General features: G+C 36.1%; 1 protein-coding gene across 1 annotated transcript in view; it reads left to right on the forward strand.

Annotated features, from left to right (window-relative positions):
* MCU (mitochondrial calcium uniporter) overlaps positions 1-26,327 on the forward strand; it is a 201,225-nt gene that overhangs the window by 130,688 nt on the left and 44,210 nt on the right. Inside the window, exon 2 of the mRNA XM_055425490.2 lies at positions 18,999-19,068. Within this exon, the coding sequence (XP_055281465.1) occupies positions 18,999-19,068 (70 nt within the window). The remainder of the gene's footprint in view (positions 1-18,998; positions 19,069-26,327) is intronic.

The raw sequence follows: 26,327 nt of genomic DNA on the forward strand, positions 1-26,327 counted from the left end.
TGAGCATTTTTTCATGTGTTTGTTAGCCATCTGTATGTCTTCTTTGGAGAAATGTTTGTTTAGTTCTTTGGCCCATTTTTTGATTGGGTCATTTATTTTTCTGGAATTGAGCTGCAGGAGCTGCTTGTATATTTTGGAGATTAATCCTTTATCAGTTGCTTCATTTGCTATTATTATCTCCCATGCTGAAGGCTGTTCTAAAACCAGTTTGAACATCTGGAAGTTCACAGTTCACATATTGCTGAATCCTGGCTTGGAGAATTTTGAGCATGACTTTACTAGAGTGTGAGATGAGTGCAGTTGTGGTAGTTTGAGCATTCTTTAGCATTGCCTTTCTTTGGGGTTGGAATGAAGACTGACCTTTTCCAGTCCTGTGGCCACTACTGAGTTTTCCAAATTTGCTGGCATATTGAGTGCAGCACTTTCACAGCATCATCTTATTTGCTTATCCTTCTATAATTTTTAAATCTTGAGATTTACCAATTTATAGATCTATCATGAAAGTGTTAGTTGCTCAGTCGTGTCTGACTCTTTGCGACCCCATGGACTGTAGCCCACCAGACTCCTCTGTCCAAGGAATTCTCCAGGCAAGAATACTGGAGTGAGTAGCCATTCCCTTCTCCAAGGGATCTTCCTGACCTAGGGATCAAACTTGGGTCTACTGCTTTGCAGGCAGAGTCTTTGCTGTCTCAGCCACCAAGGAAGTCTAAATAAACTTTTATATGAATTATTGTACTTAATTGTCCATAATATGCATGTTGTTCTAAGTTATACTCTTTTAAGATCAAGCTGACTCTGCCAAAAAGAAAAGGAAAACAAATTTGTATTATTTTACCCCCTCACAGATTGACTCAGTTATATTTTAAGATGATGAAGAGCCTCATCTCTTATCAAAGAGTAATGTAAGAAACAATCTTCTGAAATGTTTTATTTAATCTAATATCCAGAATTTGGGGATCCCTGTATCCACTGTTATTACTCAGAACCTCCTACATAAATCGTTGCATCAGAAATTTCTTTTAGAACTTTGTGCTAGAAAATATTTTGCCTTTCCTGATAAGTTGTTATGATTTCTCTCTACTATTATTGAGAATTATCACTGATTGTGCTGTCTTTTTGTCTTGGGGGCTAAGAAGCCATAATAGTTTTTTATTTTTGCCCTAAGAAGTTAGAACAAACTTCATGGCTTAAAACGACATAAATTTATTATCTTATATAGTTAAATAGGTTAGAAGTCTAGTACAAGTCTCAATGGGCTAAAACCAAGACGTAAGCAAGTCTGCATTTCTTTATGGAGGCTCCAAGGGAGAACCTGTTTCCTTGCCTTTTCCAGCTTCAGAAGCTACCTGCTTGCCATGACCCTCTTTTCTCTAGTTACTTTGGGGAGAGTCCTTCTTGGTCTTTGTCAAACTGGCATCTCTCTGGTTCTCTATAGCCACATCTTCTTCTAACTGTTTGAAGGTCCCTTTGATACCACTGGTCCTCTCAAGGATAATCTCCTATTCTAAACTCAGTTTATTGGCAACCTTAATCCCATCGGGAACCTTAATTTCCCTTTGCCAGTAATATGCCCACAAAATCCAGAGATTGGGACATAAACATTGTGCATGAGGAGGTTGTTATTCTGGTTACCACAGAGACTTAAAGCTGAATATGGAACTTAATTTAGCATCTGTTTGATGAGCCACATAAAAACTTCTTTTAATCTCAATTTTTGTTTTCTAATACTTTTATTTTTCTTGGTCTTGGTTTTTTAATTTCAACTTCAGATTTAAAAAAATATTGCCACATTTTATGGAGTGATTGTGTTGTTGCCTCAAATTCTTTGTAGAATGGATGAAGAATAAATAAAGTATTTTGAAAACTTAGACCTTGTGCATGCCTAGAAGATGGAGAGGATGCTAGTGGACAGTGGTAAGGGCCTATCTTGTATATAGGTAAGGATCTGCCAGTCTCTCCATCTCAGTCTTAACTGTGTAAAGTTGTGATCAGAACTGTTAATTAAGATAGTACTAAATACAATAGCCAAGACATGGGAACAACTTAAATGTCCATCAACAGATGAATGGATAAAGAACATGTATATATGTATATATATATGTGTACACAATGGGATATTACTCAGGCATTAAAAGGAATGAAATAATGCCATTTGCAGCAACGTGGATAGACCTAGAGATGATCATACTAAGTAAAATAAGTGAGAAAGAGAAAGATACCAAATGATATCACTTATATATGGAATCTAAAATATGGCATATAGGAACATATCTGAGAAACAAAACAGATTCACAGACATAGAGAACAGACTTGTGGTTGCAAGGGGGAGGGGTTTGGGAGAGGGAAAGATTGGGAGTTTGAGATTAGGAGATGCAAAGTATTATACGTAGGATGGGTAAATAACAAAGTCCTACTATATAGCAGAGGCAACTGTATTCAATATCCTGTAATAAGCCATAATGGAAAAAGAATATGAAGAAAATTATATATGTATGACTGAGTCACTTTGCTACACAGCAGAAATTAAACAGAACATTGTAAATCAACTATACTTCAATAAAAAATAATTTTTTTAAAGTATTGTTTGCTAAGAGATTGGCCCCCATGTGATCCCTAAACAGATGGAGAGATCAGCTGGAGTCAGAGTGGGCTGAGGAGTATTCTGGGTTGAGTGTTTTCAGTTTGAATTATATATGAATATCATCTTAACTTTCATATTAGGTCTTATTACCCTTTGTACTGCCCGAATACCTTTAATGACTACTATTCTTTTGTATTAATTTTAAGAAATGTATTTATTATTTGAAGCGACACTCTGGAACAGCTTCATAAGAATATTTTTTTAAATCAAGAAAATTAAAATAAATCTCCTTCACTAAAAATAATAAAAGGAGGAAAGTTTATCCAAATATGTGTGTCTATATGAGGCCAGAGTGCTAACAACAAATAAGACTTACGAGTGTTTTAAAATTTCCAATTAGTTGAAGCTGAGTTTGTTGTTTTTATAATACTCTTGTTGGATAAAGTCTGGAAGGAATGAAGGGAAAATACTAGTCAGCTAGTACATGATTCTTTTGCTCATATTCCAGATTGAGATAGACTATTAAGCAGGACAACTCCATTGGGAATGCAGGCAGCATGTTTGTTTTTAATTTGGTACAATAACTTATTATAAATGAAAAAGGAGTTCTTAAACAAAATAGCTGTTTTCCTCTTACTTTTTCATTTTGCATTTTGGTCTTCTCATGGTATAAGTGAATTATACTTACATAACACATGGGAGGGTAGAGAGTGATTTTTATAGCAGTTGTTAGTCCCTCTCAGCTGTTATGTCCCTCTCGTTGCAGAGGAATAAAAAGGGTCTCTAGTTATTTATATTTGTGAGTGATAGCTACATTCTTTTTCATTATTAGCTGAAACTAGTATGAAAATGAAAATCACAGAAGACTGACTTCTGGTTTGAAATCATTCACTTCATTAATATAAGAAAGACATGACACAACTTCTCACTACTACTTCTCCTCCATTTATTTTATCCTAAGCTAAGAAAAGAATAAAGCAACTCTGTTAACTAAAAGGCAAAGTATAGAATCATTATGGGAGTATAAGTTACTGAAATTTTGTATATAACGATATTTCTCCTCTTTCTATCCTAGCATTTTAAAGGTTTCAAAAAATAAATCTGCTATACTTTACTTTAAAAAAGAGAGACGATAACAACAAGATATTTGGGGGCCAGTACATATTACGTTTATGTTAATTATTTTTCTTTCTCCACTTTTATTTGGAAAAATTTCAAACCTACAGAAAACTTAGAGATTACAATATTCAATCTTTATACCCTTTACCTAGATTCATCTATTATTATTTTGCCACATTTGCTTTATCTCTCTGTCTCTTTACACACACATGTGGATATATGTACATATACTCACTATTATTTATTATTTTCTGATTTATTTGACAGTGTCAGGCATCATAATCCTTCACCTCTCAATGTTTCAACCATGTTTTTCTGAAGAATGATATTATTCTCCTGCTCTGGTTCAAAATACAGAATCTGATTTTACTTTTTCATGAATCCTGTCTATTACCTGTGTTTTATTGGCATTTAAGAACAAAGGAAGCAGTGAGGAGAATTATTAATAGTAGCCACCCACTTCCCAAGTTATTCACCACTGTGCATCTTTCAGAAACCAAGTGTGAAAATGAAAAATAGAGATTGATTTTCAAACCTAAACAAAGTAATTGATGGACAAGACTCCTGTAGCATTAAAAGTAAGCCAAATTTCTTAAGATAGTACATACAGTTGAGTCATTTCCCCAAATACCTATTAGTATTTATTTTCATGTATTCATAGACTTTTGGAGTTGAAAGAGCCCTGCAGTATATGTTGTATAACTCATTCATTTTACAGATAAGAGCTAAAGTTTAAGGTCACATACTAGAGATTAGAGTCTGACTTTTCAAACTCTTAATGTAATATTCTTTCTTTTATGTCACGTTGCTTCCCTTGATGCATATGCTGAGGTCTTGATAAATAAGAAAGGTAAAGTGTCCTAACTAATGTATCCCTTGAATCTCGTCTGAATGAATTGCAGCAGTGCTTCTCTTGTCATGTTGTTATAATGCAAATTATGATTCAGTAAGTCTGAAATGGGGCTTGAGAATGTACATTTCTAACATACTCCTCTGATGCTGACGCTGCAGATTCATGAACTACATGTTGAGTAGCAGTTGTCTAGAACCAGCTCAGAAATCTCATAGCCCCTGGGCATCAGCGAAGTACAAAAAACTAAAAAATACTTCTGTTATAGAAAGCATAAAGAATAATATAACTAACACCTTTTTCCTTATCATCAAGCCAAAATAAAATACTTATTTTAAAAAGTTCTTGTTTTCCTAACTTCTATGCCACATTAGAGAAGGCAGTTTTATCCCAATACATTAATTTATAGATGCATCCACCTATTTCCCTAACATTGGTTTATACTGAGACTCTACAGACTTTAATGGTATTTTGGAAGGAAATATTCAGGGGATGAAAAGAACCATAGCCAAATTGAACTGTGACTCAAAAAACACAACCAGTGAAGTTCTATTTTTACTCTCAGTACAAAGATCTTGTAAACCGTCTAAGTTTATTCATTTAACAAATACTTATTGAGAGTTCACACTCCCATGTAGTTTACGTGCTGATTTCATTCCTTTCAGTCTGTATGCTGCTTTGAATTATCTAAATGATTATCAAGAGGTACAATGCTAGATTTTATGGGACAGTGAGTTCTTTAAGGGTTTTGCATTTGGATTTTTTGTTGTTGTTTAAAAAATACTTAGTGGCCATCTCAATACAACATGGAATACATTTGTACTTACAGCAGCTAAAAATAAAATAGACATTTCATATATATGAAAAAACTGGCACTCTGAGTATCTCCCAAAATTCTTATAGAATTAATAATTACTTATTACTTGGATTAGTTTAGCAGTAATATAACAAGGCAAAGTCATAAAAAATGTTAAGGAAACTGAAATATAAGGAAGAAGACAACTCAATTAGATAAATATTTAGTAAGCTTCTGCTTTCTCCTCATGTAGAGGGGTAGAGTACCAACATATAAAGAAAGGAAGGCAGTCTTCAGGGTGATCATTACTCTGAAAGGGAGGCAGGCATCTAAACAGATAATTAGAATACAATGTGACAAATGAAAACAGGTATGGACAAAATCTAGGAGCAGTGCAGGAAAGTTGTAGAGGAAATGGAATTAGAGAATGTAATATATTTTTTAAATGATTAAAGAAACAAGAATTCATAATTTCTATGAAAGAAAATGGATAGATAACATGATAATATAGAATCCAGGTGAAAGGTATAAAAGTGTTCACTATAAAATTCACCTTTGCTCTTTGAAGATTCATAATAAAATATTAGATAAAATAATAATTGTAAAAACAGTATGATATAGTGGAGCCACGGTTTTTTCTTTACTTATGAGTGTAGGTTCTTAATTAATAGAAGGAAAGGAACAAAATAGAAAAGAACTTCCCAGTTCTCTGTGAAAAGGGCAGATTGTCACTTAAGAAAATCAGAAATGCCTTCATATCATTAACGTGTCTGTCTTGAGATCCAAGAGAGTAAAACTGCATCCATTAAGGAAAATGTAGCAACCAGCAGGGTGTAAGCACATTCTGAGTGTAGGTGTAGAATTGCCTCAGATACTAGGGGTTTTGACTACACAGTGAAATTTTAGCAAATATTAGACTGTAGTTCTTATCCAGTATAAACTATAGGTTGTAATTTGGGGGTGATACCAAAATCTTAAGTAGAAACACTGTTTATCAATTAATTTAATTCATACTAAATTAACTAAATAAGTAGTGATATTCTAAAAATTCTGGTAATATTTTCAAGTTTAGAGCCTAGATATATATTTCAAAAGCTAATTTAAGATAATTTGATGAGCGTTTTTTAATTCAATTTCTTTAAAACTGTTTTTTGTTTTGGTTTGGTTTTTTGCTCGCGCTGTGAGGCATGTGGGATATTAGTTCCCCAACCAGGAATCAAACCCATGCCCCCTGCATTGGAAATGTGGAGTCTTAACCACTGGATCACCATGGAAGGAAGCCTGAGCGTTTCTTGATACCATTAAAAAATGTGGTGTGTGTTAGTCACTCAATCATGTCCAACTCTTTGTGACCACATGGACTGTAGCCTGCCTGGCTCCTCTGTCCATGGAGTTCTCTAGGCAAGAATACTGGAGTGGGTTGATATTTGTAGTTACTTGGATTTAAAAATGACCTTTATGTCAATTCATATTATGTTGAATGATATGATATACAACTAGTTATGTTTAAGGTTTGAATGCTCTGATTTTAGTCTGTTGTTAGATCAGCAATGAAGATTTTGTGACTAAATGCCTTTATATACATGTTTGCTATTATATGGGTTTCCAAGGTGGCGCTAGTGTAAAGAACCCACCTGCAGTGCAGGAGACGTAAGAGATACAGGTTCGATCCCTGGGTCAGAAAGCTCTCCTGCAGGAGGGCATGGCAACCCACTTCAGTATTCTTGTCTGGAGAATCCAATGAACTGAGTACCCCGGCAGGCTACAGTCCATAGGATCACAAAGAGTTGGACATGACTGAGGCAACTTAGCACACATGTTATTCTATAAGTGTATCTTTGTATATACATTTGATCTTCAAAGCACTGTGAGTCGTTGAACAAGTATTACTTTTTAAATACCTTATTGATAATTTGGAAGCTAGATTTGATTTCCTAATTAGAAAACTGATGTTGAAAGATACAACGAAAGCCTTTCATATTGCCTGATTTTCTAGATGTGAAATTCTCTTGAAGGTCAAAGGTATATAAATTGAATCATGACTTTCAATATGAAGAACAATATATTCTAATGGAGAAATGTTGTCAACGTTATGATAAAATGTAGGAACCATTTAAAATAACATATTCAAGGACAAAATAATTTTCTAATATTAAACTGTATTTTGTAATTTAGCTTACAGAATATAATTACCACTTTCACTTAAACTTTATCAGAAACTTTGTTTCCTTGGTGAGTTATTGAGAGAAGAATAAAATATGCCCTGTAACCCTTTACATGTTTTTAATAGTGCTTTCTGAAGAGGTTCTGTTTAAACCTTCAGATTTCTAGCTTTAACATCACAGGGTGTTATATTTTATGGTATGATCTCCTGGAAAAGGAAATGGCAACCCACTCCAGTATTGTTGCCTAGGAAATCCCATGGACAGAGGAGCCTGGCAGGCTACAGTCTGTGGGGTTGCAGAAGAGTCAGACATGACTTAGTGGTTGAACAACAACAATCACTTTGTTTAGAGATAGTTGTGACTTTTGAAATGTGCTAAATTTATTAAATTCTTGTAAATAAGAGGCACTTAAAGAGATGGATTTGTTTTGAGATTTTTTGGGGGGGGGGAGGGGGGTTGAGGAGTTTCTTTTGGCCACACCACATGGCATGTGAAATCTTAGTTCCCAGACAAGGGATCGAACCCAGCCCCCCGCACTAGAAGCACAGAATCTTAACTCTTGGGCCTCCAGGGAGGTCCCTGTTCAGAATTTATATTTCTGAATGTCTTAAAATTTTTGTAGAATGTTAGTCATTCAAACATTGTCATATTTATACTTTTATTTATTCTTAAGTGAAATCAGCCTTGTAAAATAGTTTTGTTGTCATTGCTGTTTTTATTTAACAACTAGGGAAACTGAGACTTCGGGGTCGAATCAAGATTTCAGCTGGCCCCAACTCTCTTAACTGCAGCATTTCCTCCTATATCAGATCTTGAGGATTTGAAGTCTTATTTTAGTATATATGTAAAATAGTGAGAAATTATTGGTGATGCAATGCTTCAACGGTTTTATTATATCAAGGATATGGATAAAAACTGATGCCAAATCGTAGACACTGTTATAGGTGTGCCTTGCTTTGTTGTTGTGTCTGACTTTTTGTGACCCCTGGACTATAGCCCACCAGGCTCCTCTGTCCATGGGATATCCCAGGCAGGAATACTGGAGTGAGTTGCCATTTCCTTCTCCAAGGGATCTTCCCAACCCAGGGGTGTCTTGCTTTAGAACAACTGAAATACTTTTACACTGTTAATCCTAGTATACTTGTAAGCACTGGATTTTCAAGGTATTGAAAAGTTGTTGAAACCTGGGTACTCTGGTCTTAAAGAAAAGAGACTTTTTTTTAAGAAGAGAGACTTTTGAAGCGTGTATTGAAAGGATCCATTCTTATAAGCTTCCCTGTTACTAGGGGAAATGTAAAAGGGGAATATCATTTGACATAGTGAGGCTATTTATAACTTGGTTTTAGCCATGGATAAGTGTGTGTGTGTGTGTATATATATAGTTATTCCATCTTAAGCTTTTTGACATACTGATATAGTATTTTTTATATAGTTTGACACAGGTAACAAATATTTGCTTCCTAATGAAATTAGGTCCCAAGATTTTTGTTAATAAAGGGAATGAGGTTAATATGGAAGTACCTTTTTCCTCTTTCTTTTTTTCTCTCTCTCTTTTTTTTTGTTTGCCAACTTCTGCTTTAATGTCCAATTGACTGAATATTTATTGGTTATTGACAGGACATTTAGACTTGACAGTCTTCCCAAGTTGCTGGCAGGAATATGTTGCTAAATTTGCTCTTCTGAACAATGAATGGTACATGTAGGAGAATCACATAACTCATGATAGAACTAAAGGATTTAAAAGTTAGTTTTGACTTGAATTTAGTTATTTGCTCTAGGGTCATGGAATATATTTTTATAATTTTGGTTTGATTTTTAAAATTATCTTAAATCTTATGACTTGGAAAAATAAAGTTATAGTATTTTGTAGTCATACTCTAACTTAATAATGCTAGCATTTTTCTTTTCCTGGGGTTAGGATTTAAGGTTGATGGTTATAATACCAGGGCAGATGTTACACCTTCCTTTAGTTTCACTAGAAGCCCCTGTTTTTCCTAAAGATTCTCAAAATACTTATCAAAGGTACAGACTATTTCATACCAAAGATATAAACTTGTGTTTTCTTTTCAAGGGACCGTGTTGGCACCACATCACCATGTTATTTGACATTGATTGCCTAGAGGTTTACTTTTTCTCTGATGATTTCTGCTCATTCTGAATATTTACTTTCTTAACCTTAATCTTGTTCTCTGCCTATGAAATTTAAATATGTGAATAATACATGTCATTTACCTGAATGTTTTTCTAACTTTTTGACATTTTTTAAAACATTCAGCACAAATCAAGTATTTATTAAACTCTTCCTATTTTCTTGTGATTTATTAAGAATATACAGTTTAAACAGCAACATATATTCAATCTAGGAGAGACATGGAATTTAGTTTAGAATACCAATGCCTCTTTGGTCTTGAATACTTACATTCTTTTTTTTTTCTTTATTTATTTTGCTTTTGTTTGTTGTTGTTATTGTTGCCATATTTCAAAGAAAAAAGGCAAGAACAAAATCTGTTTTGTTCCCAGTGTCCTTATTAAACTATAGGCTATCAAAAGGTTTAAAGAAAAAAAAAGGACCTGTATACACATACACATACACTTAAGAAGTAATATTGTGTAATAGTCATTGTCATTATAGAAGTGACTGGGAAGGACTTTGGGAAAGGGAACTGTCTCAAAACAGTGGAGGTAGGCTTCTACAGCAAAGGTCAGCAAGTATTTTCTTAAAGGGCCATATGATGAATATTTTGGGCTTTGTGGGTCATATGATCTCTGTTGCAACTACCCAACTCTCCTGCAACTGCACAGCTACTCAGTTCTTCTCTTGTAGTGTCAAAGTGGGTGAATGAGCTCTAGGTAGTAAGTAAATAAATGAGTTTGGTTGTGTTCTAGTAAAACTTTTACAAAAGCAGGTGGATAAACAGCCATGTTTTATTTAGTTCTCTGCCTCAACACATCATTTATTATTGTTGACAATCTTTAAAATATAGGACTTCCTGTTTTAAAATGGCCGAGAATATATATACTGAAATATTTTCAGGTAAAGCGGTATCATGTTTGGAATTTCCTTTAAGATACTCTGTGGAAAAAACTGGGTGGATATAGATGAACCAGGTTTGACAAAATTTTGGTAAATACAGAAGCAGGTGATGGGTGAATGGAAGAAATTCACCATGCTATGTTTTCTACTTCTGTGTAAGTTTGAAAAAGTTCATATTAAAAAGTTACCACTTAAATAAATGATGACCCAATAAAGGGCAGCAGTTTCTCCCTCTATTGGGGGAAGGAGAATAAGAAACAAAAATATAAGCTCCATCTTAAGCACAACCAGAGAGATCTCTGCAATCCCAAAGCACAATATATGAAGAACAACTGCAGATCTAGTGAAGGTCAAATAAATGTGTGAGAAGACTTCAAGAGAGGATGCCTGTGGGATGGTTGCAGATCTCCAACAAAGCTGAAAGAGCTTGATTCTCCAAAATAATGGCTGCCCTCAGACTTCTCCAAAGTAGCAGTGAACGCTCACACTTTACCAATGAAGTCCTCAAAGAAAGATTAATTTAGGAATCTTGTGCCAGTCCAAATAATCATTCAGTATAAAGGCAAAGACAAACATTTTTTAACATGCCAACATTTAGAGAGTTTAGCTCTCATGAGTCCTACCTCTATAAGATGAAGTTCGCCAACCAAGAAATGAAAGGGAAAATAACATTTAAAGTATTGGTAGTATGCATAGAGTCCACCGATCTATAAAATTAAGACTAAAACAAATGTGAAGATTAGATTTTGCAGAGCAGAGTATGAATATTTAAAACTTTGACAATGTAGTAATGATATAACTAACAAAAGCTGGAAGGGAGCAGGGCAGAAATGATGTAAAGCAGTGAAACTCCAGCTTTTTAACAAGCTGTCAAAATATGTCATTTAAAATCAACAAATCCAAGATGAATTGAGAGAGTAAGATTGACATATATACACTACTGTGTGTAAAATAGATAGCTATTGGGAACCTGCTGTATAGCACAGGGAACTCAGCTTGGTACTTTGTGATGTCCTGGAGGTGTGAAATACTGGGGTGGGGCAAGACAGAGGGGATATGTGTATACATATAGCTGATTCACTTCATTGTACAACAGAAACTAACACAACATTGTAAAGCAGTTACACTCCAATTAAAAAAAAATCAATAAATTCAATAAAAGAAAAACGTGGAGTTGAGGGGAGTTATCTGGAGAAACAGTATTCTAAGTAGAGGAATAGCTATTACAAAGGTCCTAGAACAAAAGTATAGCTAGTACATACAAAGTATAGCTGGTACAATAGTCATTCAGTATAAAGGCAAAGGCAAACATTTTTTAACATGCCAACATTTAGGGAATTTAGCTCTCATGCGGAGAAGGCAATGGCAAACCACTCCAGTACTCTTGCCTAGAAAATCCCATGGATGGAGGAGCCTGGTAGGCTGCAGTCCATGGGGTCGCTAAGGGTCAGACACGACTGAGCGACTTCACTTTCACTTTTCACTTTCACACATTGGAGAAGGAAATGGCAACCCACTCCAGTGTTCTTGCCTGGAGAATCCCAGGGACGGGGGGAGCCTGGTGGGCTTCTGTCTGTGGGGTCACACAGAGTCGGACATGACTGAAGTGACTTAGCAGCAGCAGCAGCAGCAGCTCTCATGAGCCCTATCTCTATAAGATGAAGTTCAGCCAATTAAGAAATGGAAGGGAAAATGACAGTTAAAGTATTGATAGTGTGCATAGAAAAGAGCCTGAGGGCTAAAGCAGAATGACTGAGAGGCAGAATGGTAGGGAGTGAAGTCAGAGAGATAATGGTGGTGGTTTAGTCACTAATTTGGGTGCAGCTCTTGCGACACCCAAGACTGTAACCCACCAGGCTCCTCTGTTCATGAGATTTCCTAGGCAAGAATACTGGTGTAGGTTGCCATTTCCTTCTCCACGGGTCTTTCCGACCCAGAGATAGAATCCATGTCTCCTACATCGCAGGCAGTCTCCTGCTCTGCAGGTAGATTCTTTACCTCTGAGCCACCAGGGAAGCCCAGAGAGATAACAGAGTATCAAATAATATTGGGACTTAAGGGTAGTTAAAAGAACTTAGATCTTACTCTAAAATAACGACTAATACCAAAAAACTTCCCATATTAATATTACTAATAGAAGTACACATGTAACTAAAACAAACACAAATTGTTCAGCAAACTGTTTAAGAAGAAAGATCAACAATAAAGACAAGAAACAAAAATTTTATGACATAAAATTTGATGACTGAAATATTAAATGTATGTTATATTAATAAATATAAATAGGCTAAACTTTTCTTATTAAACAAATCCCAGATTAGATCACAAAGAAAGCTAGAGTCATTCCTAAAACAAAGAAACTCAGGAAAAATCTGAATGAAGAAAACCTTAAGATATTCTGAGAAAAACAAACTAAAATAGACAAGTTTCTTGAGTGAAAAGACTCAAATTCAAAATAGATGTCAAAATCAAAAATAGATGTCAGTTTCCTTTTGTTAATCCATGGAGTTAATAAGATCTCAACTTCAAAACAAACAAAAATCCCTAACATTTTATTGAGCACTTATTCTATGCCAGGTTCTTTCTAAATGCTTTATGTGTATTTATCCTTCTGTCTTCATGGCAACTTTTTGTGGTAACTACTAGTATTACACTTTGTCCTTTTTTCAGTGAAAACTGAGGCACAAAGAGGCTAATGAACTTGCAGAGGCTGCAGTTAGAGTACATTACAGAATCTTAACTCAGGGCTAATTATAAATTCTATGCTCTTAATCCCAATGCAGTGTTACTTTTGATACTGATTGGTGTCATGAGTGTGTGTGTGTCTTTGTGCATATGTGTATAACTAAAAATACTGACTCTTAAGTACATATGGGGATACAAATAAGCAGAAATAGCAAGGAAAAGTCTTAAAAGAAAGTAATAAGGGGAAATACCCCACCCTGCTGGATGTAAAAATATAAAGGTAGAATGTTAAAAGGGTAGCTCACTCAGTAAAGAATCTGCCTGCAGTGCAGGAGACCTCATTCTATCCCTGGGTCAGACAGATCCCCCAGAGAAGGAAAATTATATTCTCGCCTGGAAAATTGTATGGATAGATGAGCCTATAGTCCATGAGGTTACAGAAGTCGGGCATGACTTAGTGACTAAACCACCACTAGAGCATGAACATACAGATCATTGGACAGAAGAAGATCCAAATTGACGGAAATATTTGGGAAATTATAAAGGTAGCACTTAAAATAAGAGGGAAAATGAATTATTAAATATAAGGGATAGCTGGATCATGGAGAAAGCAAGAGAGTTCCAGAAAAACATCTATTTCTGCTTCATTGACTATGCCAAAGCCTTTGACTGTGTGGATCACAATAAACTGTGGAACATTCTGAAAGAGATGGTAATACCAGACCACCTGACCTGCCTCTTGAGAAACCTGTATGCAGGTCAGGAAGCAACAGTTAGAACTGGACATGGAACAACAGACTGGTTCCAAATAGGAAAAGGAGTACGTCAAGGTTGTATATTGTCACCTTGCTTATTTAACTTATATGCAGAGTATATCATGAGGAACGCTGGGCTGGAAGAAGCACAAGCTGGAATCAAGATTGCCGGGAGAAATATCAATAACCTCAGATATGCAGATGACACCACCCTTATGGCCGAAAGTGAAGAGGAACTCAAAAGCCTCTTGATGAAAGTGAAAGAGGAGAGTGAAAAGGTTGGCTTGAAGCTCAACATTCAGAAAACGAAGATCATGGCATCTGGTCCCATCATTTCATGGGAAATAGATGGAAAAACAGTGGAAACAGTGTCAGACTTTATTTTTTTGGGCTCCAAAATCACTGCAGATGCTGATTGCAGCCATGAAATTAAAAGACGCTTACTCCTTGGAAGGAAAGTTATGACCAACCTAGATAGCATATTAAAAAGCAGAGACATTACTTTGCCAACAAAGGTCCGTCTAGTCAAGGCTATGGTTTTTTCCCGTGGTCATGTATGGATGTGAGAGTTGGACTGTGAAGAAAGCTGATCACCGAAGAACTGATGCTTTTGAACGGTGGTGTTGGAGAAGACTCTTGAGAGTTCCTTGGACTGCAAGGAGATCCAACCAGCCCATTCTAAAGGAGATCAATCCTGGGTGTTCATTGGAGGGACTGATGCTAAAGCTGAAACTGCAATACTTTGGCCACCTCATGCGATGAGTTGATTCACTGGAAAAGACTCTGATGCTGGGAAAGGTTGGGGGCGGGAGGAGAAGGGGACGACCGAGAATGAGATGGCTGGATGGCATCACCGACTCTGTGGACATGAGTTTGAGTGAACTCTGGGAGTTGGTGATGGACAGGGAGGCCTGGCGTGCTGTGATTCATGGGGTCGCGGAGAGTCGGACACGACTGAGCGACTGAACTGAGCTGAACTGAACTGAAGGGATAGCTATTTTATCATTAGAGGTAAGTTGGATTGCTACTTCTTAACTGACTAAAATTAATTCCTAATGAATCAAAGATTTAAACCTGAGAAAATAAACTAGAGGCCATGGAGGAATTTTATATTCTCAAAGTAGGGAAACCTGCTAAGATACATGACACAGGCCCCTTAAACCACACAGAAAAGACTGAAAAGTTTGACTCTTAAAACATGAAAATTGTGTTCTTACAAAAACACCATTAACAAAGTAAAAATAAAAACAAGGAAATTCTTATAACCATGGGGTTTTTGGTTGACCAGGGAGTAATTTTCTTAGTATTTAAAGACCTTCTACAAAATAATATTCGAGACCAAGATCAAGATTCAAAAAATGGCAAGAGATGTAAATACTTTGTGCATAGGAAAACAAATACAACTAACTCTTAGGTTAAAGTATGTATAAATTATCACTCAATAAAAAAAATGAAAATTAGAGTTGTGGTGAAATACTGTTCACCTGCAATACTGGCAACATAACAAAGTTTGATAATAGACCATTGTTTAGGAGGGCATAAAGCAATGGCGCCCCACTCCAGTACTCTTGCCTGGAAAATCCCATGGACGGAGGAGCCTGGTAGGCTGCAGTCCACGGGGTCGCTAAGAGTCGGACAGGACTGAGCAACTTCACTTTCACTTTTCCCTTTCATGCATTGGAGAAGGAAATGGCAACCCACTCCAGTGTTCTTGCCTGGAGAATCCCAGGGACTGTGGAGCCTGGTAGGCTGCCGTCTGTGGGTTGCACAGAGTTGGACACGACTGCCACGACTTAGCAGCAGCAGCAGCAGAGACCACATACTCATTTAGTGAATTAGAGTATATTTGATAGGTATGTGAATTCATATAACCTCCATGAAAAATAATTTGGTAATAGCTTTCAAAAGTTGAAGAGCACATATTTTTAACCTAACACTTTCTCTTGAAGTATTTTATTCTCGGATGTCTGTGCCACATGTAAGTATATTCATTCAAGTATCATGCTCGTGTTTAGTTGCTTCAGTTGTGTCTGACTCCATGGGATTCTCCAGGCAAGAATACTAGAGTGGGTTGCCATTCCTTCTCCAGGGGATCTTCCTGACCCAGGGATTGAACCCAGGTCTCCTGCATTGCAGTCAGGCTCTTTCCCATCTGAGTCATCAGGGAGAAACAAGTTATCATGTGTCTGTTGACAACCTTTTATTATTATAATGTATTAAAGAGACAAATGACTAATGGGACTGTAGCATGCTACCATTTGCATTTTTTAAAATCTCCACAAATGCTTAGACATATATGCACACACACATATATATATGTATGTATGTATGTATGTATATATATAAAATAGTGCCTGCTAGACTATCCAGATTTAACCAGTTACCTCTGGAGAGGAGAACTGAGCAGCTGGGTCACAAGGATGGGAGGAAGACCAATATTTTGTGTAAAATAGTTAATTTTTTTACTTAGTTTTTTGTTCTTTTGAATTTTATATCATAGACTTGCTTTTTCTGGTCTAACTAAATAAGATAACTTAAACATTTTAAATAAAAGCATCTTGTTAAACCATAGCTAAGTATCGTAAGAATTGATACTTTCAAATTGTGGTGCTGGAGAAGACTCTTGAGTCCCTTGGACAGCAAGGAGATCAAACCTGTCAATCCTAAAGGAAATCAATCCTGAATATTCATTGGAAGGACTGATGCTGAAGCTGAAGCTCCAATACTCTGGCCTCCTGATGTAAAGAGCTGACTCATTGGAAAAGACCCTGATGCTAGGAAAGATTGAGGGCAGGAGGAGAGAAGAGCTGCAGCAGAGGGTGAAATGGATCACCAACTCAATGGACATGAACTTGAGCAAACTCCAGGAGATAGAAAAGGGCAGGGAAGCCTGGTGTACTGCAGTCCATGGGGTCACAAAGAGTTGGATACAACTTAGATACTGCACAACAACAAAGCATCCTAAAGTTATAGTTGAGTCAGTTGAGATCTATAGAGGTCGAGATCCAGCCCTGTGTATTTTGTATAAAAGATAGTTAGTAGTATTGAGGACTGGGTTTTAATCCTGATTCTGATATGTGGCTCTTTGTAAGTCACTTTCCCTCTCTGAGTCTCAGTTTTCTCATTTGTAGAATAAAATTTGGACTCATCTTCTTTTCAAAACATCTTTATGAACATATTCATTGCAGCACTGTTTATAATAGCCAGGACATGGAAGCAACCTAGATGTCCATCTGCAGACGAATGGATTAGAAAGCTTTGGTACATATACACAATGGAGTATTATTCAGCCATTAAAAAGAATACATTTGAATCAGTTCTAATGAGGTGGATGAAACTGGAGCCTATTATACAGAGTGAAGTAAGCCAGAAAGAAAAACACCAATACAGTATACTAACGCATATATATGGAATTTAGAAAGATGCAAATGATAACCCTGTATACGGGACAGCAAAACAGACACAGATGTATAGAACAGTCTTTGGGACTCTATGGGAGAGGGTGAGGGTGGGATGATTTGGGAGAATGGCATTGAAACACGTATGTTGTCATATGTGAAACGAATCACTAGTTCAGGGTCAATGCATGTTATAGGATGCTCGGGGCTGGCATGCGGGGATGATCCAGAGGGAGGATAAAGGGAGGAGGGAGGTGGGAGGGGGGTTCAGGAGGGGGAACTTATGTAAACCCGGGGCGAATTCATGTCAATGTATGGCAAAACCAACCAATATAATATTGTAAAATAATTTGCCTCCAATAAAAAATAATTACCAAAAAAAAAAAAAAATCTTTATGGAATGGAGCTAAGGATTCTTTGGTCCCCATTCAAAGTGTGGAAGCAAAGGGTTAAGACTGTAGAATTTCCCAGCACACCTGTATTTAACCAGAGCCTTCTTGGATCTCTGAGTAAAATTGAGTTTAACTAAATATTTTGAAACAAAAAAAATCTGAAAGTGGCAGTCTACGCTTAAGTTGTTATGTATATTAACTTAAAGATTCTCAGTGACGGCATCAAAACATTAATGTGTAATGATCAGCTGTGAAGTCTCAAGTGATTTAAGTGGTCTTTTTTTCATTTTTAGAAAACAGTCTTGCATTCTTTATGCTTTCTTAAGCTGGTAAGAGGAAGGAATTTATGATACTAACTTGAAAGATGTCTGTTATACATGATAGTCTTGTTAGGTATGCATTGTCTTAGAGTCCTAAATGATTTTTGTTTGGATTCTTGGAGTGGAATATGATATCTGGCTCTGAGGCTGATATGTTGGTTTTTAGTCTGTTAATGTGTTCTTTTCTTCCTCCTTTAATACTTTTTGAGGCTAGGAAATTAAAAGGTACAGGGGAATAAATCAAGCATTTAGCAAGTCAGAAACGTATTCAATAATCTTTCTGAAACTTAGTTTAATTGTGAGAGCCTAAATTCTAAACCTAAATCCACAATGACACTACTCTTTGAGGAAGTAGTAAAGGTGGATATTAGTGTGAGTTCCTTCTAATATTCAGAAGATGATAACAATTAAAGACTCCAGGAGTGAAGTTGCCTGACCAAATTAAAATGAAAAAAGGAGAGTAAATAGAAAGACTAGATGTCTACCCAATAACAGTAGAGTCGTGATATAGCTGTTTAATAACTGTTTTATACCTAGCAAAAGACATGAAGGAAATCCAGTTCTAAAAACTAGTAAGAGGAACAAGAAACAAAGTTTTGTTTAGACTTGACAGTACTTAAAACCAGTATTAAGTGTTCAAAAAACTAGATGAAAAAACAGTTTGTATGGGTGTGTGTGTAAGTGTGTTTGTATGAAATCTTGAAATAAACCAAAATGTGCATCACTAACATCTGAGGATGAAGAGTTTGAGACTTTCCCTTTATCTGGATTTTTAAACTTTTCCACTAAAGAATACATATTATTTAAATGATTTAAAAGCTGTGATTTATTATATTCATACACATATGCATATAACATTTGTTGTGTGCCCTGACGATTGATGTGTCTTTTTGTATTTTCTAGGTACACCAGAGGCTCTCTTCTTGGCCTAATTTGGGAGTTGTTTATTGCAGTACTGTTGTGCCCTCTGATGGTGAGTTATGGCAAATTTTTTAACTTCCAGTGCCTTTTTTTTCTTCTTTCTCACTGTTTCCCATTCTCAGATTGACATACAAATTTATTTTTCTTATAAATAGGCCAGAATCAAAACAATTGGAGAGTTTCAATAAAGAGAGAATTTCTCCAGTATAAACATATTGTTCATAGTGATGAATCCTCTCAGCTTTTGCTGAAGTATTTCACTTAAAAACGTCTTGTTTTTATAATATTGTCTAAAATTGTTAAATATTTGGTGTCAGTATCAATAAATATATATTTGTTAAGTTATATATATTCAGTGATAACTAAGACACATTCCAACAGGACTCTTGTACCAGTTTTATTATGATATTCAGTGGCAAATAATTTGAACTAATGATTTTATATTGAAATCTTTATTATTAATTCTATCATGTAATACAGTTACTATTATCCTATGTACCAATCTGTATGTGTTACATGCTGTGCTTAGTCACTCAGTCAGATCCGACTCTTTGCAGTCCCTGGACTGTAGCCCACCAGGCTCCTCTATTCATGGAGATTCTCCAGGCAAGAATACTCGGGTCAGTTTCCATGTCTTTCAATAATTTAACAATAGTAAAGTTGTACTGATATGTCTGGCTGAATGTTATCCCAGGACATAAATGGTAGCATGTTGACTCTATGTTGTATGAGGGGTTGAAGACAATACTTTTACAAAGGTAAAATGATACATACTTTTGAAAAAAAGAGTTGCTCCCAAAATTCCTACAAATACTACTGTCCTTCTTAAGAAAATCAACTTGTATCACTTATCAAGAAACAGAAGCAGAAAATTATTTGATTTAATGAAATTTGTTGTCCTTTCCATTCTCAATTTATGTACCTTTCTTATTTAGTACTTCTAAATTAATCTTCCAGTAAGCTGGTATAGCTTATAAGAAAACTCTGCTTAACACACAGCTACTTCAACAGAATTTAGCCACCAATAGTAAACATCTCTCGTATCATTCATTCTTCACTACTGTCACAGCTACTGGGTCATGTTCTATTAATATATCAAATTGATCCTCTTTTTTAAAAAAAGTGCAAAATCCAAAATACTACATTATATACATGATGGACTATAGTCCAAGGGGTCTCAAAGAGTCGGACAAGACTGAGCACACACACGCAAACAATATAATATATATATATAAAATATATACTGCCTCTCAGTAATTGCTTATTAATTTTGTTGTTTGACAAAATGTTCTAGTTATGACTATTTTTAGCTGTTGTAAAATATAGAGTATCTTAAATGTTTAACCTCTCTACCAAAGCAGTCTAAAAGGTTCTCAATTTTCCTTGTGTCATAAATACTTTTGAGGATCTGGTAAAAGCTTTACCTTCTGTCTCTAGAAGAAAACTTTATATACACATAGGAAATGTCACATGTAATTTCTTAATGATACAGGCTCTCTCAGCCCAGCTCACGGAATCCCTGGTCTCATGAGCCTCAACTCAGGAACTGCTTTGGCTACATTGTGCCACATGTACATGCGCATCCCTGTGCCCTGCCCATGGTGCCTTTCACGAGAGGCGTTATGCTCAGAGGTCGTGTTTAGCTTTGTAATCAAGATTTGCATCCCGATTTTCACTTTTAAGTGAAATAAAATAAATAAAATAATAATAAAAATAAAAAATAATTTAAGAAAAGACTGGATGGTTTAATATTAGACAAAGTAATTACCGTCTTAAAACCTCCTGCCTTATATGTGAAATGGAGATAGTAATAATTACTACCTCCAAGAGAAAAATGTGCTTGCTTATCCAACAAAAACCCTTATTGTATAAAGAGTGGTGTGTGTGGTAGTGTTAAAAACCTTAATCTATCACCCAACCCAGGACACTTTTGAGAACACATGGAGGACAACCAGAGTTGTCCTGACAGTTTTAAGTGCAGTAAGCCAGGATATGTCTTCACTGTAGGTAAGTTGAGTAAGAGCAAGAAAAATGGTCTTCCTAGCTGCCTTCATTTCTCTATCCAGAAATGTAATGCTGCTTAAATTAATTAGCCTTGTATTGAGAGCTGTGATAGAAAGAAATGTTGTTTTGTAGTTAACAAAAAAATATAAAATTCCCTTACAAATATTGAGGACAATTAATTTTAGCAATGAACAGTTATCAAAATTCCTGTTTGATAATAAACAATCATCTGTTTAACCCAAATATAGATAATATATATAAATTCTTAACCTAAGTAACTAGATATATGCCCTAGTTTTTTTCTTGGTTTTTTGTCCCATTACTTTTTAAAAAGCTTTATTTATGTATATTTTATGTACCATAACATTCACCTATCATCATGCAAGCATAATAACAATCCAGCTTTAGACTATTTCCTTACCCCTAAAAAGTTCTCTTGTTCCTGTTTTGCAACCAGTCCCTGCTCCTACCCTAAGCCTTAGGCAAACACTAGTCTGCTTTGTCTGTCTGTAGTAACGTTTTTTAAAATGTCATATAAATGGACTCATTCAATATGTAGTGTTTTGCATCTAGCCTCTTTTACATATCCTGATGCTTTTGTAGTTTATCCATATTGTAGCATGGTTTGAAGTTCTTTGTTTTTGTTGCTGACTAGAATTCTAATATATGGAAATAAACGAAATACACATTATGTTTTTTCATTTACCAAATGAGAAACATTTGGATTGTTTTCCGTTTTGGACTATAAACAGTAATACTGCTATCAACATTTGCTTATAAGTCTTTGTGTGGATAAATGTTTTTATATCTCTTGAATAGATATTAGGAGTGGGATGTCTGGGTCATATAGTAAGTATATGCATAATTTCTTTATTGAAGTATAGTTGATTTATACTCTTCCATGTGTACACCAAAGTGATTCAGTTATACAGACACATATATATTATTTTCAGATTTTTCCTATTATATGTTATTATAGATATTGAATATAGTTTCCTGTGCTTTTCAATAGGTCCTTTGTTTTTTATGTATTTTATATATGGTAGTTTGTATCTCTTAATTGCAAATTCCCAATTTATCCTTCCCCCTTTTTCCCCTTGGGTGCAAGTGTGTTTTCTATGTCTGTGAGTTCATTTATATTGTGTAAATAAGTTCATTTGCATTTTTTAGACTCAACATATAAATAATATCATACAATATTTGTCTTTGTCTGACTACTTCACTTAGTACAATAATCTCTAGATCCATCCATGTTACTACAAATGGCACTGTTTAAACTTTTTATGGCTGAGTACTGGTCATAGCAAACACCCTCTTCCAACAACACAAAAGACTCTACACATGGACATCACCAGATAGTCAACACGGAAATCAGATTGATTATATACTTTGCAGCCAAAGATGGAGAAGCTCTATACAGTTAGCAAAAATAAGACCAGGAGCTGACTGTGGCTCAGATCATGAACTCCTCCTTATTGCCAAATTCAGACTTAAATTGAAGAAAGTAGGGAAAACCACTAGACCATTCACATATGACCTAAATCAAATCCCTTATGATTATACAGTGGAAGTGAGAAATAGATTTAAGGGACTAGATCTGATAGATAGAGTGCCTGATGAACTCTGGACGGAGGTTCGTGACATTGTACAGGAGACAAGGACCAAGACCATCCCCATGAAAAAGAAATGCAAAAGAGCGAAATGGCTGTCTGAGGAGGCCTTACAAATAGCTGTGAAAAGAAGAGAGGCGAAAAGCAAAGGAGAAAAGGAAAGATATAAGCATCTGAATGCAGAGTTCCAAAGAATAGCAAGGAGAGACAAGAAAGCCTTCCTCAGTGATCAATGCAAAGAAATAGAGGAAAACAACAGAATAGGAAAAACAAGAGATCTCTTCAAGAAAATTAGAGATTCCAAGGGAACATTTCATGCAAAGATGGGCTCAATAAAGGACAGAAATGGTATGGACCTAACAGAAGCAGAAGATATTAAGAAGAGGTGGCAAGAATACACAGAAGAACTGTACAAAAAAGATCTTCAAGACCAAGATAGTCATGATAACGTGATCACTGACCTAGAGCCAGACATCTTGGAATGTGAAGTCAAGTGGGCATTTGAAAGCATCACTACGAACAAAGCTAGTGGAGGTGATGGAATTCCAGTTGAGCTATTTCAAATCTTGAAAGATGATGCTGTGAAAGTGCTGCACTCAATATGCCAGCAGATTTGGAAAACTCAGCAGTGGCGACAGGACTGGAAAAGGTCAGTCTTCATTCCAATCCCAAAGAAAGGCAATGCCAAAAAATGCTCAAACTACCGCACAGTTGCACTCATCTCACACGCTAGTAAAGTCATGCTCAAAATTCTCCAAGCCAGGCTTTAGCAATATGTGAACCGTGAACTCCCAGATGTTCAAACTGGTTTTAGAAAAGGCAGAGTCACCAGAGATCAAATTGCCAACATCCGCTGGATCATGGAGAAAGCAAGAGAGTTCCAGAAAAACATCTATTTCTGCTTCATTGAATATGCCAAAGCCTTTGACTGTGTGGATCACAATGAACTGTGGAAAATTCTGAAAGAGATGGGAATACCAGACCACCTTACCTGCCTCTTGAGAAACCTGTATGCAGGTCAGGAAGCAACAGTCAGAACTGGACATGGAACAACAGACTGGTTCCAAATAGGAAAAGGAGTACGTCAAGGCTGTATATTGTCACCTTGCTTATTTAACTTATATGCAGAGTACATCATGAGGAATGCTGGGCTGGAAGAAGCACAAGCTGGAATCAAGATTGCTGGGAGAAATATCAATAATCTTAGATATGCAGATGACACCACCCTTATGGCAGAAAATGAAGAGGAACTCAAAAGCCTCTTGATGAAAGTGAAAGAGGAGAGTGAAAAGGTTGGCTTGAAGCTCAACATTCAGAAAACAAAGATCATGGCATCTGGTCCCATCACTTCATGGGAAACAGTGGAAACAGTGTCAGGCTTTATTTTTTGGGACTCCAAAATCACTGCAGATGCTGATTGCAGCCATGAAATTAAAAGACGCTTACTCCTTGGAAGGAAAGTTATGACCAACCTTGATAGTATATTAAAAAGCAGAGACATTACTTTGCCAACAAAGGTCCGTCTAGTCAAGGCTATGGTTTTTCCCGTGGTCATGTATGACCAGTTGGACTGTGAAGAAAGCTGATCGCCGAAGAATTGATGCTTTTGAACTGTGGTGCTGGAGAAGACTCTTGAGAGTCCCTTGGACTGCAAGGAGATCCAACCAGTCCATTCTAAAGGAGATCAGTCCTGGGTGTTCATTGGAAGGACTGATGCTAAAGCTGAAACTGCAATAGTTTGGCCACCTCATGAGACGAGTTGACTCACTGAAAAAGACTCTGATGCTAGGAAAGGTTGGGGGCGGGAGGAGAAGGGGACGACCGAGAATGAGATGGCTGGATGGCATCACCGACTCTGTGGACATGACTTTGAGTGAACTCCAGGAGATGGTGATGGACAGGGAGGCCTGGCGTGCTGTGATTCATGGGGTCGCGGAGAGTCGGACACGACTGAGCGACTGAACTGAACTGACCTGAATATTCCATTATTGATGTATGTGTATATATATACATATATATATATATACACACACCACATCTTTTTTATCCACTCATCTGTTGATGAGTATTTAGGTTGTTTCCACGTCTTGGCTATTGTAAATAGTGCTGCAATGAACATTGGGGTGCATGTATCTTTTCAAATTAGAGTTTTCATTTTTTTCATATATATGCTCAGGAGTAGGATTGCTGGAACTTATGGAAACTCTATTTTACTTTTTTAAGGGAACTACCTTGATGTTGTCCATAGCTGATGCACCAGTTTACATTCACACTAAGTGTAGGAGGTTCTTTTTTCTCTACACCCTCTCCAGCATTTATTATTTATAGATTTTTTGATGATGGCCATTCTCACCAGTGTGAGGTGGTACCTCATTGTAGTTTTCATTTGCATTTCTCTAATAATTAGTGATGTTGAGCATCTTTCCATGTGCTTCTTGGCCATCTGTATGTCTTCTTTGGAGAAGTGCCTATTTAGGTCTTCTGCCCATTTTTTTTTTTATTGGGTTGGGGGTTTTTTGGTATTGAGGTATACAAGCTGTTTGCATATTATGGAAATTGAGCCCATTTTGGTCAATTTGTTTGCAGACATTTTCTCCCATTTTGTACATTGTCCTTTTTGTTTTGTTTATGATTTCCTTTGCTGTGCAAAATTTTAAGTTTAATTAGATCCCATTTGTTTATTTTTATTTTTAATATTCCAGGAGGTGGATCCAAAAAAAACATTGCTGTGATTTATGTTAAAGACTGTTCTGCCTAAATTTTCCTCTAGGAATTTTATAGTATCTGATTTTATATTTCGGTCTTTAATCCATTTTGAGTTTATTTTTGTATATCGTGTTAGAGAATGTTCTAATTTTACTATTTTACATGTAGTTGCCCAGTTTTCCCAGCACCACTTATTGAAGAGACTGTCTTTTCTCCATTGTATTCTTGCCTCCTTTCTCATAGATAAATTGACCGTAAGTGTGTGGGTTTATGTCTGTGCCTGCTATCCTGTTCCATTGATCTATATGTCTCTTTTTGTGCCAGTACGATACTGTTTTGATGACTGTGACTTTGTAGTATAGTCTGAAGTCAGGGAGCATGACTTCTAGCTCCATTCTTCTTTCTCAAGATTGTTTTTGACTATTCAGAGTCTTTTGTATTTCCTTACAAATTAAAAACTTTTTCCTTCCAGTTCTGTGAAAAATGTCACTGGTAATTTGACAGGGGTTGCATTGAATTTGTACATTACCTTGGGTAATATGGTCATTTTAACAATGTAGATTCTTCCAGCCTAAGAACACTGCTTATCTGTACAACTGCTTGTGTGGTCTTCAGTTTCTTTCATCATGTACTTAACTCTTTAAGAAACTGCAAAACTGTTTTCCAAAGTGGCTGTCCCACTTTGCATTCCTACCAGCAGTATTTAAGTTTTCCAGTCTCCCTATATCCTCCCCAACACTTGATATAGTCGCTCTTCTTGATAATAGACATTCAGTGGATTTGTAGTATTATTTCATTGAGTTTTTAATTTGCATTTCACCCATTACTTCATGGGAAATGGATGGAAAAACAGTGGAAACAGTGTCAGGCTTTATTTTTTTGGGCTCCAAAATCACTGCAGATGCTGATTGCAGCCATGAAATTAAAAGACGCTTGCTCCTTGGAAGGAAAGTTATGACCAACCTTGATAGTATATTAAGAAGCAGAGACA

This window comes from Moschus berezovskii, chromosome 12 (genome assembly GCF_049115385.1).
Source record: "Moschus berezovskii isolate FMDL1 chromosome 12, NW_MosBer_1.0, whole genome shotgun sequence".
Lineage (NCBI taxonomy): Eukaryota > Metazoa > Chordata > Mammalia > Artiodactyla > Moschidae > Moschus > Moschus berezovskii.